This window comes from Lepisosteus oculatus, chromosome 8, assembly GCF_040954835.1.
Source record: "Lepisosteus oculatus isolate fLepOcu1 chromosome 8, fLepOcu1.hap2, whole genome shotgun sequence".
Classification (NCBI taxonomy): domain Eukaryota; kingdom Metazoa; phylum Chordata; class Actinopteri; order Semionotiformes; family Lepisosteidae; genus Lepisosteus; species Lepisosteus oculatus.
The window spans coordinates 44603941-44616441 of NC_090703.1; the positions used below are offsets into that span (position 1 = coordinate 44603941).

At 36.1% G+C, this 12501-nt stretch overlaps 1 protein-coding gene and 1 long non-coding RNA gene across 4 annotated transcripts in view; one reads left to right on the plus strand and one right to left on the minus strand.

The window, feature by feature from the left end:
* Positions 1–12501, plus strand: part of eda (ectodysplasin A) — a 93329-nt gene that overhangs the window by 64134 nt on the left and 16694 nt on the right. For all 3 annotated transcript variants that reach the window (XM_015351458.2, XM_015351459.2, XM_015351460.2), the window contains exon 2: positions 948–1053. In XM_015351458.2, the coding sequence (XP_015206944.2) occupies positions 948–1053 (106 nt within the window). The remainder of the gene's footprint in view (positions 1–947; positions 1054–12501) is intronic.
* LOC107077871 (uncharacterized) overlaps positions 1435–12501 on the minus strand; it is a 39810-nt gene continuing 28743 nt past the window's right edge. Inside the window, exon 3 of the long non-coding RNA XR_001478851.2 lies at positions 1435–1487. This is a non-coding gene — a long non-coding RNA (uncharacterized lncRNA). The remainder of the gene's footprint in view (positions 1488–12501) is intronic.

Consider the following 12501-nt stretch of genomic DNA (forward strand, 5'->3'; position numbering starts at 1 on the left):
TTAACAGTATAGTGTCCCTGTCACTATACTGGGGCATTAGGACCCACATGGACCGCAGGGTGAGCACCCCCTGCTGGCCCCACTAACACCTCTTCCAGCAGCAACCTTAGTTTTTCCCAGGAGGTCTCCCATCCAGGTACTGACCAGGCTCACACCTGTTTAGCTTCAGTGGGTTGCCAGTTGTGAGTTGCAGAGTGATATGGCTGCTGGCGATAAATACTGTATGGTACCTCTAAAAGTATAGTACCTCTTTCTTTTCTTGTAATATCGGAAGTTGTGTACCGAATATGTGGTGTCGGAATTCACTGGATGGGCTTGTAATCAGAGGCAACTGCTGATCATGGAGTAAAATCTGTATATTTTATTACATATTCAACAACACATCTGCACTTCCATTCAGCACACAAAAGCAATCAAGGAACCAGCATCATTCCTGAAGACTGCCTACAAATATTCCTGATCATTATCTTTGGAGTCTCTGCAATCAGAAACATGTGCCCAGCTGAAAGCACAGTAACGTTGATCACATCATTATGCATTCCTTTAGTCTTTTAGTCAACATTTCGTACATCATATATGTCAAATGTTCCATTACTGGAAAGTATTTCACAATAAATGCCCTGAGTCTGATTTTAAGTCTAAAAACTAGTGGATTTATTTTTATATATTATTTGTCAAACTGACTGAGTTGTAAGCAGGTAGATGCAAACATTTCTATCTAACTGGGTTCATATTACATACCATCCTAAGCAGATGTTGATATGTTGCAGTTTTTTTGTGCATTTTTGAGTTTCTTTTTCTAACCAATAGAGGTCCCAGGTATTTGGTGCTTATAAGGATTAGTTCTTCTTAGAACTAAACAAGAGAAGAGCTTAAAAGGGCTAGGATCAGACTCTAGAATGGGACATTTTGACAAGTAATATATTTCCCTATTTATTCTTAAACAGGTTGCGTCAAATGTATTCATCAGTGAAGACAGTTCTCACAGCACAGAAGAAAATAAAAGGGTAATTCACCGAGTTAAAAGAAGTCCAAGTAAACGACCTGAAACAGGTATGTGCCTTTAAAGTTTTGTTTATTGAAGTCTGAAATTTGATGTGCTATAATTCAAGTACAGATTAAGCTCTGTGATATTTAAGGTTCTAGCCTGGATCAATGCAGTAGCAACTAGTGACTGGGAGTCTCAAGCAGTGATTCAGAGTTGACACAGGACTTTGTATCTATCAACCAAGATGTACAAAGTCAACCATACTAATGCTACATAAGAAAATAAATAAGGAACAATGGGAGAGGGCAGTAAATCGAGTACTTATAGGTTAATATGAAAAGCCATATTACTAGAAATAATTATTAATGAGGCTTTTCAACAATGTACACAAATATTTATAAACATTTCATTCCTCCTGAAGAAACAGACTGCATTCAAATACTTACATCCACGGTTTCATCAGTAAGTCGTCTTTGCTTGATTATTCTTGTGGCGTAGTCTGGAGAAAATATCACCAAAAAGACAGAAAAATGGTAATCCATATTGGGAAAGTTTATAATATTTGTTTTGTCCAAATAGTCCATTAAAACTTGTTCAGTTGGAGCCACTTCCTTTTTACAATTGTGTATTTATCCCTTGTTGCAAAAAGTATTTCAATTTAAAATTACGACCTCATAAAGCAATTGGAATATTCTAAAGCCGTAGTACAAAAAACATACTTTTAAGCCATTCCATTCCTTCTATAATAAATTGCTCTGAAAGCCACAATTATTTACTAAAATCTTTCAGATTGATTTATTTTATGATTAAACACTTGACCAGCTCTGCTGAACTCTTCCTAGCTGCTTTATTCTTGATGATTCTTTGTGTTCACTTTCTCAGATGTTCTCTCATGTGAGATTCACCTCATCCTTATAAAGCAGTTGACCGATTACTATTGTTACATATTATAACAAAGCAAATGACTGAACACACTCACTGAATAACAGTCAACTAAAACATCTCTAAATAATTAAACCAGGCTAACAACTGTTGGCTACCTAAGAAATAACTGTTTGGAAACATACCCACATAAACATTTCTACAAAGTGTCTCTTGTGTCTAGAAGCAACTCCTATGATATACTAAGCATCTGCAAGCTTGCAGTGACATCAATGAGAGATACACCTCTCCTACAGTTGGTGCTATATCTCCTGTCATATGCTGTATAGCTTGCAGCATGTCAAATGATGAATGGCTCTACAGGTGGTCATGTTGGAGGAGCAACCCTTTTTTGACACAATGGTGCAAACACTTTAATGGTTATTTGAAATGAGAATGGTATTCTCTGGCACTAGGCAGGTTTTGCTTAACAGCTTTTTAGAAGTCTTTCGTGACAGTTGAGTCATGCTTTACTTTTGCAAAAGAGCAGTTTCTCAGCTGTTGAAACTGGTCAGAATATCTTAGCTCTACTAAGGACAATGGCACTCCTTTCATGTACTTCCAGTGTTATCTTTGCATGTGAATTGATTTTGTTCCAATTTATAACCTATGACCAGTGGAATGGTAAATGTTGAAAGTTTGTGTAAGAGACTCTCCTCAAGCAGAATGAGAGTATAATCAGTGATGTTTCAGCCAAAGCTGAGAAAGCTATCACGAGTCCATTATCTGCTGCTTTTTCAGATCTGCACACATCATGAAAAGTTGCATGTGTATGTTATTAAAGGAGACTGACAAACACTTTCAGTCCAAGTAAAACAGTGTTATTAGGCCTTAGGGGTATTTATTTGAATAATACCAGATGAGTTTTTTCAACTTAGCACTCTGTTAAAACATTCGAAGTAGATGGACTGTTAAAAGTGTGTTTCATAGCACTCGTGTGCAACTGTTTTGTAACTGAACATGTTCAGAGACCATGAGGAGTCAAGTGTGGGGAGGAATAACTATAAATGTCAGCACCATTTGGCTAGGAAGCAATATCCTTTGGGATTGTCTCCCTGATTGAGTACTTCCCAAATGACAATAGACAGATATCAAGCTGAACACTGCAAAAGATCTGGTTCTGTAATGTATCTCAAAGGAGGGTTTCATTGCTCATACGCATCTTATTACCTACATTTGATGAAGTTTCACCTTGTGGTAATGGTTTGGAAGGGGAGAAATAAAACAGCATGCTTGCTATAAATAAATAGTAGCAAGAAACTGAAGTCTTTTTTTTCACACAGAATAGTTCATTAATATGGAATTAATGTGGCTTGTAACAGACACATACATTTTCATAATATGTGTCATAGATGCATAGAATACATTGCCAAAGTGCAAAGTACTTAAAGTACGTTAAGTGCCAAAGGTGATAAAGCTGAAATATTTTTAGGTGCAAGACTGAAATCCAGGTGAATACATTTTTGTGGTTTACCTGCCATTGTCTTAATGTTAAGTAAGTCATCATACAGTCCCATAATACCATTTTCTGTTTGGAAGCAAAGTGCCTTTAACCAGTTAAAAAAAAAAACTTGACAATACTCCAGCTCCCTTCCTGAGTGGAGTACAGCTGCATGGTTTTTTCATTGGATATCCGAAAGCATCTGCATGAATGCCTCTGCCATTTGTTAGAGTGAATCACTCTGCTTCTTTTTTTCTTTTGTTAGCGCAGTCTGTGATACGCCCATGGCCTGTGCACCCTTGATTCTGGTGGCGCGTGCTTTGTTACTATGCACTGTGTGAACTTGAGAAGCTGTCATATCTGTTGAGATTCTTCTTTACAAGCCAAATGTAGTCGCGGTGGCTCTGGGCATTAAAAAATTTGTGCCTCCTGATTTACATGTTTGAAGGCATGCAGGGTGGGAGTCTGCCATCCCGAGTGCAGAAGAAGCCATATCTTCTGTTCTTCCACTTTAAGATAAAGTGATTCTGCAAGAATGGCTTCCAGTAGCCTAGTGTTTATGAATGGAAGGCTGAACAGAAAGGGCTACATTAGAGGCCATGTTTACACAATTCAACAAAATAGACTTCCAGAACTGTTTTTTTTCCTAGACAGTGACGTAATTAGGAATGGTTTCTTCCCTAGGAATGTATCCTAGAACCTTATCCATAGGTAAGGTAATCTTTACTAGGTATAACGTAAGAGGTGGAGTAGAAACATATGTACATTTTCATAAATATGGATCAGGCAATAATCCAGAATGTCATTGATATGATACTTACACAATTTTTATGCACTCTATGATGTCAAAGGACATACTATAAAATATTAGTATGTGATTAGTTGTATCACTGTTTAAAATAAAGCTTGTTTCCAATTGGAAGACGTTTTTTAAAATAAGGCACCATAAAATGATAGTTTGGCAGAACCACTGCATTTGCAATTTCTAAAAAGATTTTTAATCCTCCAGAGTATTGACATGAATTCAGTTGTAATATTGTTATTCAGTTATTCATTATTCAGTTGTGATAATGAGAAAAGAGTTTAGTATTTGTTTATTGCGAAGGAAATATCTATTCCCTCTTACAGCCAAGCTGTCATATAGTCTCCTATACTTCATGTTTCCATGGTTTCTGTTTCAAGAACTAATGAAAAAAGAACATTTTCCTTGTGTGACAAAAAGTATTTTGTGTACATAATGCAAAAGTAAATTGTGCACTGCTGCTGCTGTTCCTTTTACTACTACACGTGTATTCCTCTCTTTTTCACAAATTTTAGAAGACTTAAAACATAATTTTGCAAAATTAAGTGTTTAATCCCCCATATATTGTCGGTTTGTTTTCAGTTTAATGGGTTGGGAATTCAGATGTTTACATCTTACAGTCACTGCCACCCAAGCAAAGTGAAATGAATAACACGCTAATCTTCGGCTTCTGAGGTATATTTCTCATTATCACAGAAGGAAGATCTACCCTCATGTCAAGTTTTTAAGCTGGATAAGAAGCAAATCTGTATCTGAAAATTTCAGGAATCTGTCGGACATATTTGAAATTATTCTATTAAGTCTGTGTTTAATGTTCTTGTCCACTTCAAGAGAGAGGGAAAAATATTCATTGTGGCAAGTACAAACCTGAAATGTATATTAATGGGACTGACATTTTTGGATATTTGAAACTACTGGCCTGTGCGTATTATTTCCAAATGTCATGAAGAAGGTTTTCTAAATCTGGATTTTGAGAGTAATGATAGAAATTACCCTCATGATATTATCAATAGCTGTTGACATCCAGTGATTATGAGCCTTCTTTAGATGCATTTACACTGTCATAAGTCTTTCACAGTTTCATTTTCAGATTTAGAAGAACATACTCTGAGGTTATCCCAAAGCTAAATTGTTCAATTAAAGATGCAAACTGCAGTGAAGCTGTAAATCATGGTGATGTCTACTTCCATAAATTCATCTAGGGATATAAATGTGCAGGTTACAGCAGGACTTTACACTGCTGCCTCTGAGATGTCAGTGTAATTGCCAAACCCTGATAACCGGTAAGATGTTTTTGGTATTTCATATGGGTGTCAGGGGAAGAAGAATAAAAAAGCTACCATAGTGCTAACAGATGCATACAACTCTAGTACAGCAGATTACAAAGGAAATGCAATATCTGAAATACATCAAGAAATTCTTGGCTAGGAGATGAAACTCCTTTACTTGTGCATGCCAGATTGAAATGCTAGTCTGATTTAAAATTAAATTAGGTTACCATATGTTCAAAGCAGTGAGAATGAACCATACTATAAAAGAACTGGAAAACAAATCACTATAAAATAAAGGGTTAAAATCTGTATCTTTTAATATGTATTCTGTTTAAACATTTCATTAGCCAAAGACCAAGATAGGCAAATTCAGAAATTAGGTAAAATAACACTACAAGAACTTAAACTGATGCTGCCTAACATGGACTACAGTATATGGGCTTCTGTTTGGAGAATAATGGCAGAAAATCAACATTAATTATACATTTCTGTATTTTTTTATTAATAACAGATAGGTTAATATATACCAAGTTTCAAAAGAAACATTACTTAGTATGTCTTTTTAGAAAAATAAAGTGTGGCACAATTCTGATTAGTTAATCAATTGTGGCTGACAATTGTAAAATTGAGAGACATTGCCGCACATGCAATAAAATACCCCATTAGTGAGAGGTTTGCTTAACAGCTGGTGTAACCTGTTAAATTAAATGCTTGGTGAAAATCAAGAAAACACAACACAAAAAACAGACAAGCTTGCCATTTGGAATATTCACAGAAAATGTCATATTATATACATTTCTATGTATTTTTTATCAGACAAAAGATAGCAGCCACAGCCTATCATTGAGATCTCATCAAGTTCAATGAGGAGGTCCAGGTTTGATGGGTTGAGCAGGTGTATCTTGTCTAGTTGCTAGAGACTGCATGGCAGTCTGTACTGGGACCTCAATTGCCATCCTTCCTGCAGGCTCAGTAGTCTAACATGACCCACAAGACAACACATCCTTATTTTACTCATGTAACAGTGGCTTTCTTACTAGGCACCAGACTTGGGCCCCGTTGAACAATTGTGTGATAAGCTGGAATGACATGTATCATGAGAGACCAGTGAACAGTCACGTATTTGCCAGGCTCTCTTAGAGGAATGTGATGGAATCCCACAACACAGCATCTGCACTCTGGTGCAGTGCATGCTTAGCAGATGTGCAGACCATATTGCTATCAGCTGTGGCCACACACACTACTAGCCTGTGACTTTCACATTAGACCCCCTACTGATAAGCCCTAAGAACATACGAAAGGTGACAAATGAGAGAAGGGCCTTCAGTCCATCAAGTCCACATGGTATTTGGTAAAAATTGGTCTGAAGGTCTCCATTTATTTCTTGAACAAAGCCCAGGGCATGAGCTTCATCAACATGGCAGAGTAGCTTGTTCAGTACTTCATGAAACCTATGGATAAAAAAGTGCCTCCTGTTCTCATTTTTAAATGCTCTTCCAAGTAAAAGATCACTATCATTATCAACCTACTTTTTCCAGTGTCATTTATTTCAACATTGGACCCTAACAACTGGATCCAACCTGGTTCTGACCAGGAGCCTGTCCACTCACCTGGGGAGTCTGCACCCGGGGCACCAGGCACACAGCACATCATATGAGACTCCATTTTGCTTATGCACACTACCCTATCTGTGCCAAACTAATAATTGAGTTCCCATGTGCTACCATTTCCCTGTCAGGTGTGGGTTCCTGGGTTCCCTAGAATCCATCAGTCTTCTTGGTTTCCCCCAGGCTGGCACTGTCTGGATCTGTCTCCAGTAAAGCCTGGAAGCAGTTAGACATAAAAAAGCTCTCAGGATGTCACCTTTGTTCAGTTTGTACACTCTTCCCTGCAGCTGTGGCCTGTATTCACCCATCTATCTCTCTCTCTCTGGTCTGAAGACTTCTGTTCCCCAGCTCATGAAATGTACACAAGCATGTCAACTAGATCCTGTAATTCTTCTAAATCTGCATTTATCAGTAGGCCGAGTCTCAAACCTACAGATCTTGGACTTGGAAGAGGCTCAATGAGTTGACAGCCTTCACAGCCATCCATTGAACCACACATTGTTATATGCAGAGATAACAAGAAACATTCAAATGTGTTCATTTTAATCTATATGCCGATTGCCCTAACTAATATTATGGTCATTTCAGAGTAAATAAAAATATAATTATTTCTGCCTGCCTGCTTCTCACAAAAACTGTTGATTCTAAGGAGGCAATCAAATACAAAAACAGGGGGAAAATTCCTCCTTGGTCACCTAATTGCAACCTAACACAAGTTCCAGGAGTATCAACCAACTTATTTCCTCCTTAAACTGAGAAAAAAATTACATAAAATGACAGTTTTGCATTTCCATTTAAACAGCGCTGAACAAGAAATGAAAGAATGATTCTTGACTTATTGTCCTCCAGTTCTTAAAATGAAATGAATTTGTTTCCAGGATGCTTCTGTTTGTAATCCTGTTTTATTTTAATCTGGAAACATTTTGCAATAAAAACACCACTGCTGAAAATCCCATTCTCTGCTTCAAATCAGTTTTAAAGCTAATATAACTCTGTTTATTGCATAATATTGATTTTATAAGGTGTTTCATTAAAACAGAAACATAAGTTTGTTTTTTAAAAAAGAGGCTCTGGGGTTTTAGTGTCATTTTTTAGTCCAAGTGTAAAGGCTGACTTTTTGGGTTCTTTCTTGGATCACAGCAATAATTAAATTTGTGATTAGTGCTTTGATCATGTCTTTGAAATTTTGTTTGTGTCTGCTCCTATTAGGTTTTTTTTGTTGTTTTGTTGTCCTAGCAGTCTCAAACTAATATAGTATTTCACAGATGGCATGAGAGTTCATTTTGGTTTGAAGTCATGACAAATATGAATGGCATTGTAGAGCACCTAGACACCATTATGGCATGATTAATACTTTTAAATATTGTTACACCTTTTAATAGAGATGCTAGAACAAAGTGAATCAATGTGCGAAATTCTTGTATGAAAAATGGCTGCAGTGATTTGAATCAGTAAAATGTGTTTATATGCGGAAGACAGCATGTGAAGCTGGAATGAAATGTGACAGTTTGAGGTAGTATGTGCTCCCATGGGGATGAGTTCTACCTTCAACAGTATAACCAACAGGACAAAGGACTCTGATATTGCTTAAATCATATCTATATGCCAGATCTAGTTAAAACTAAGGATGGGATTATATACTTTATATAATACTATTATTTAATACTAAATATTATTATATTATCATAATCAGTCCTGTTGTCTTTTTAAAAATCAGTAGTATAAAAGAGCTATCTGATATCAGTTGAGTAAATTAACAGAGAGTTAGCTAGTTTTCTTTTCTCTCAGCAATAACTTGACATACTTTTTTTCCATGATGCCACTGACAATTCTGTGAATAAAGGAACTGTTGAAACTGCTAATGGAGAATGTGAATTTCTTCATAAAATAATGCATAGATTCATTATGAAAACATGTGTTGTTTAACAGTCTAATATACTGAAACATTAGAAAGAGATTTTTTTCCCCTCAGAATAGAAAGGAATATACAAGACATAAGCCCCCAGCTAAATATTTTCATGAAAGGTATTCTTTTTATCTATCTTCTGATAATCTCATTTCTGAAAACCAATAATACACTCTCACCCTTTACATGTAATTTCTCAAGACTAATGGAATTTAGGAGGTTTAAAGAGGCATGTGCTGTAATCTTTATTGAGAGGTACAAAATGGTTGTAATGTTCACCTGCTTGTCAACCACCAAGAGGGATTAAGAGGTTAGGGTACTTCTGTGAGAACAACCTGAAGCATGTCTAAACACAGACGATGTCTACTAACTGTAAATGAATGCACGGTTTTATATGTATCTTGCTAAGTGATGTACCCCTTAATCATCACTTACACATGCCATTGAACCCTTGACTGTGGATTCAAGACTCCAGGCAACAGTCTATCACCACCACTGATGCCTAACATAACAGTAGGTTAACAAGATGACATCTGAGGTTTTTAAGCTACCCAAGAGCCACAATTTACAACTTGATCATTTATTTCATTTCCATTTACCCTGATTTCTATAATGATATTTGCGCTTTTTAATTGCACTGAAAAACAAACTGGCTATGTAACTAAAAGGATTTCGATGTTGTTGATCCCCTATTAAAAATATGTATGTTTGAATGCACTATGTGGGTGTCCTACATTACCTATGCTTTATGTAAAAGGCATAGGGAACTAATACATTTTAAGCCCAAGGCATCACAAGGTTGTTTAACCAAGTACAAACTGGTATTGACAGTTTTATACAGGATGTATTTATATATAGACAGGTATTTCTGGGATCTAAATGTACAGTCTGAACACATATTAAATCACAGAAGCTTTTTAAAAGTACTTGTGAAGGCATTTTAAATGTAAATCCACTTACTACAAAAATGTTTGTGTACTTCTCTCTGCTCAATACAATGTTTTATTACCTTCCCCAAAACACATGGAAGAAACAAATTCAATATGTAGGGGTTTTCATCTTCAAGGAAACTGTGATAAAGGCCTGAGATAAACAAATGATGATTAACGAAGACTATACAACACATATAGCAAATCTAGGACTTGAAAAACATAACAACTAACCTTCCTGAAAGCACACTGTCCCTTTTGTATTTAACAAGTGTTAATTGCAATGTTTTTTTTCCCTCAGAATCACCTCTCAAGAATGTGAGTTGTTTTTAGTCAATAAAGCTCAGTCACTGTCAGCTCATTAAGTGATAGTGATGTGGGATGGCGTTAAAGATAGAAGTAGTTGTGTCATCTCTATTATATATGTCACTTTAAATGGGGAACAACTTAAAGGTTTGATGTGACTTGTGACTTATGGAACTATAAGGTGTGACAGTTTGCTTTCAGAGGTGCTTATAGTATTTTCAATCTCCCATAACACTTGTGAGTCTCTTCTTTAGTGGTGAGTAAAGTGGTGCCCTCATTGTGGTTAAAATAACTTTTGACGATGTATTGATTATGTTTATTCAGACTTAATTTAGCTAAAACATTTCTGAAAAACGTATGCACAGGAACCCATAAAGTAACTTCTTATCCTATACTGCACCTATTCAATGGCATTTATAATTTCCTTTCACACCAACAGCAAAACATCTTTTTTCCAAGCATACCCGTTAGGGGTGTCTTTGGGGTGAAGAAATAGAAGTCCTTCAATATAACATTTTTTGTCTTAATTTTAACCCAGTGAAAAAACAACGCACAAAAATAACATATTAACCATTTACATTTTTTTTCCCTTCATTGGGTTCTCGTTCTAATTTTAAAAAAGCTAGTTTTCATTCAGGATATTTATATCATTGAACTTTAAAGAGGATCCAATTTGCATCCAGAAATCACAATGACTTTATAAATATGAAATATTTATTAAAGTTCACCCCTCCTGTATGATGATCTGGCTGTATGTTAGAGCAGCCTTTCTGAACAGTGTAGAACATTGTGTTCTGAACTTCATTGCTGTTGACTTCCATTAGATTTCTCAGGAGTATGCTGAGCACGGCAGTGTGAAATGTACTATAAGTTTACACAAAACATTGATAATACCATCTACAATGCAGGTACATTCTTGGCAATAGAATAAGAAAAAGGTTCCTCACTAGAACATAACTTTGTAAAGGAATGGCAAATTGCCATGGCATAGAATCATGCAATGTTCCTTTTCAAAAGGAATTTGAATTATAATCCATATAATCTTGTTCAAGTAGTTTTGTACTGTTTCAACTTTCTCTATGCCTGGGGTTCTGCCTGTTTTATAAACTAGTTTTAGCAAGACTTTTCTTGAACCAAGGGCATTTCATACTTAGTGCTTTATTATAATTATGCACAAGCAGATTTCGCACTGTATGTTGATAGTTATTTATACATTAATGTTTTGAATAAGACTTTACATTAGCAGAGTAAGGTTTTTATGAAGCTGAAGCATTCATCTACCACTGAAGTACAGCACTCCCTTAGGAGATGTGTTGCAAAAAACATGCACCAACCATCCCAATTTGTGCAGCAGACCAGTTGGAGAAATGAGAAATGACTATACTAATAGAATAATTTAGGGAAACTTAGGTAGGCTAGACTGAGCAAACCCAAAATGGAATCTAACCAGAACACTAGAATTACAAACAGAGCAAAGAGATCTTAAATAGTCAAATACTCAGAACTTCTATTTATAATCACATCTGAGGAACAATAACTCCTACAGCACTATATCTCTTTTCTAAAGTACGTTGGTTTGGAAATTCTGGGTTAGAGGCCAAAGAGACTTTGCTTACATCCAGCAGGTTTTCCTTGGCGTTTTCCTGTCGCAGTGATGTGGAGATTCGACATGTATATTTTCTGAGATCTAAAGAGATAAGGCTATAAGGTTGTAAACTCGGAGTCTATTCTAAAAGCATACTGCACAATGTGGGACTTCATCCTGGACAGGACACCAGGACACCAGAGGAGATGCCAACAATTTAGAGATGTTGGAATACATGAGCTACTTTTTTTCCACTTTGTGAAGGATACCAGTTTCAGTTTCTTCATCTTGAATTGGAAGTTTGTGTTAGACATGACATTTGTGTTAAAAAAAGAAAAATGCCCAAATTTGAAATGGTTTGAAATGTGACTTTTTCACAGAAATGTCTCTGTATCTCTCTTGGATATCTTTCTCTATGGGACAAGTAAAGGTTTATTCCATCCTCAAAAGAGAAACCTTTACTTGTTCCTTGAACTACTCGAACTATCTCTCTTTATGTTGTGTTACTTGTGTTAACATTGTGCTATCGTGGTGACTCTCTGAAGCAGATTTTTACAAAAGGTTTTGTGTTTTACACTGCAGATGAAGGAGCATAGCACTGCACTGTAATCAATGTTACAGCTCCAGTCATTGTACGGTTTTCTGAAATACTACTTAGAATGCCCCAATTTTCATTAAATAAAACCCAACCATTCCATTAAACCATCAACATTAAAGAAAAAGATTTTTTAACTCCATTGCAAAC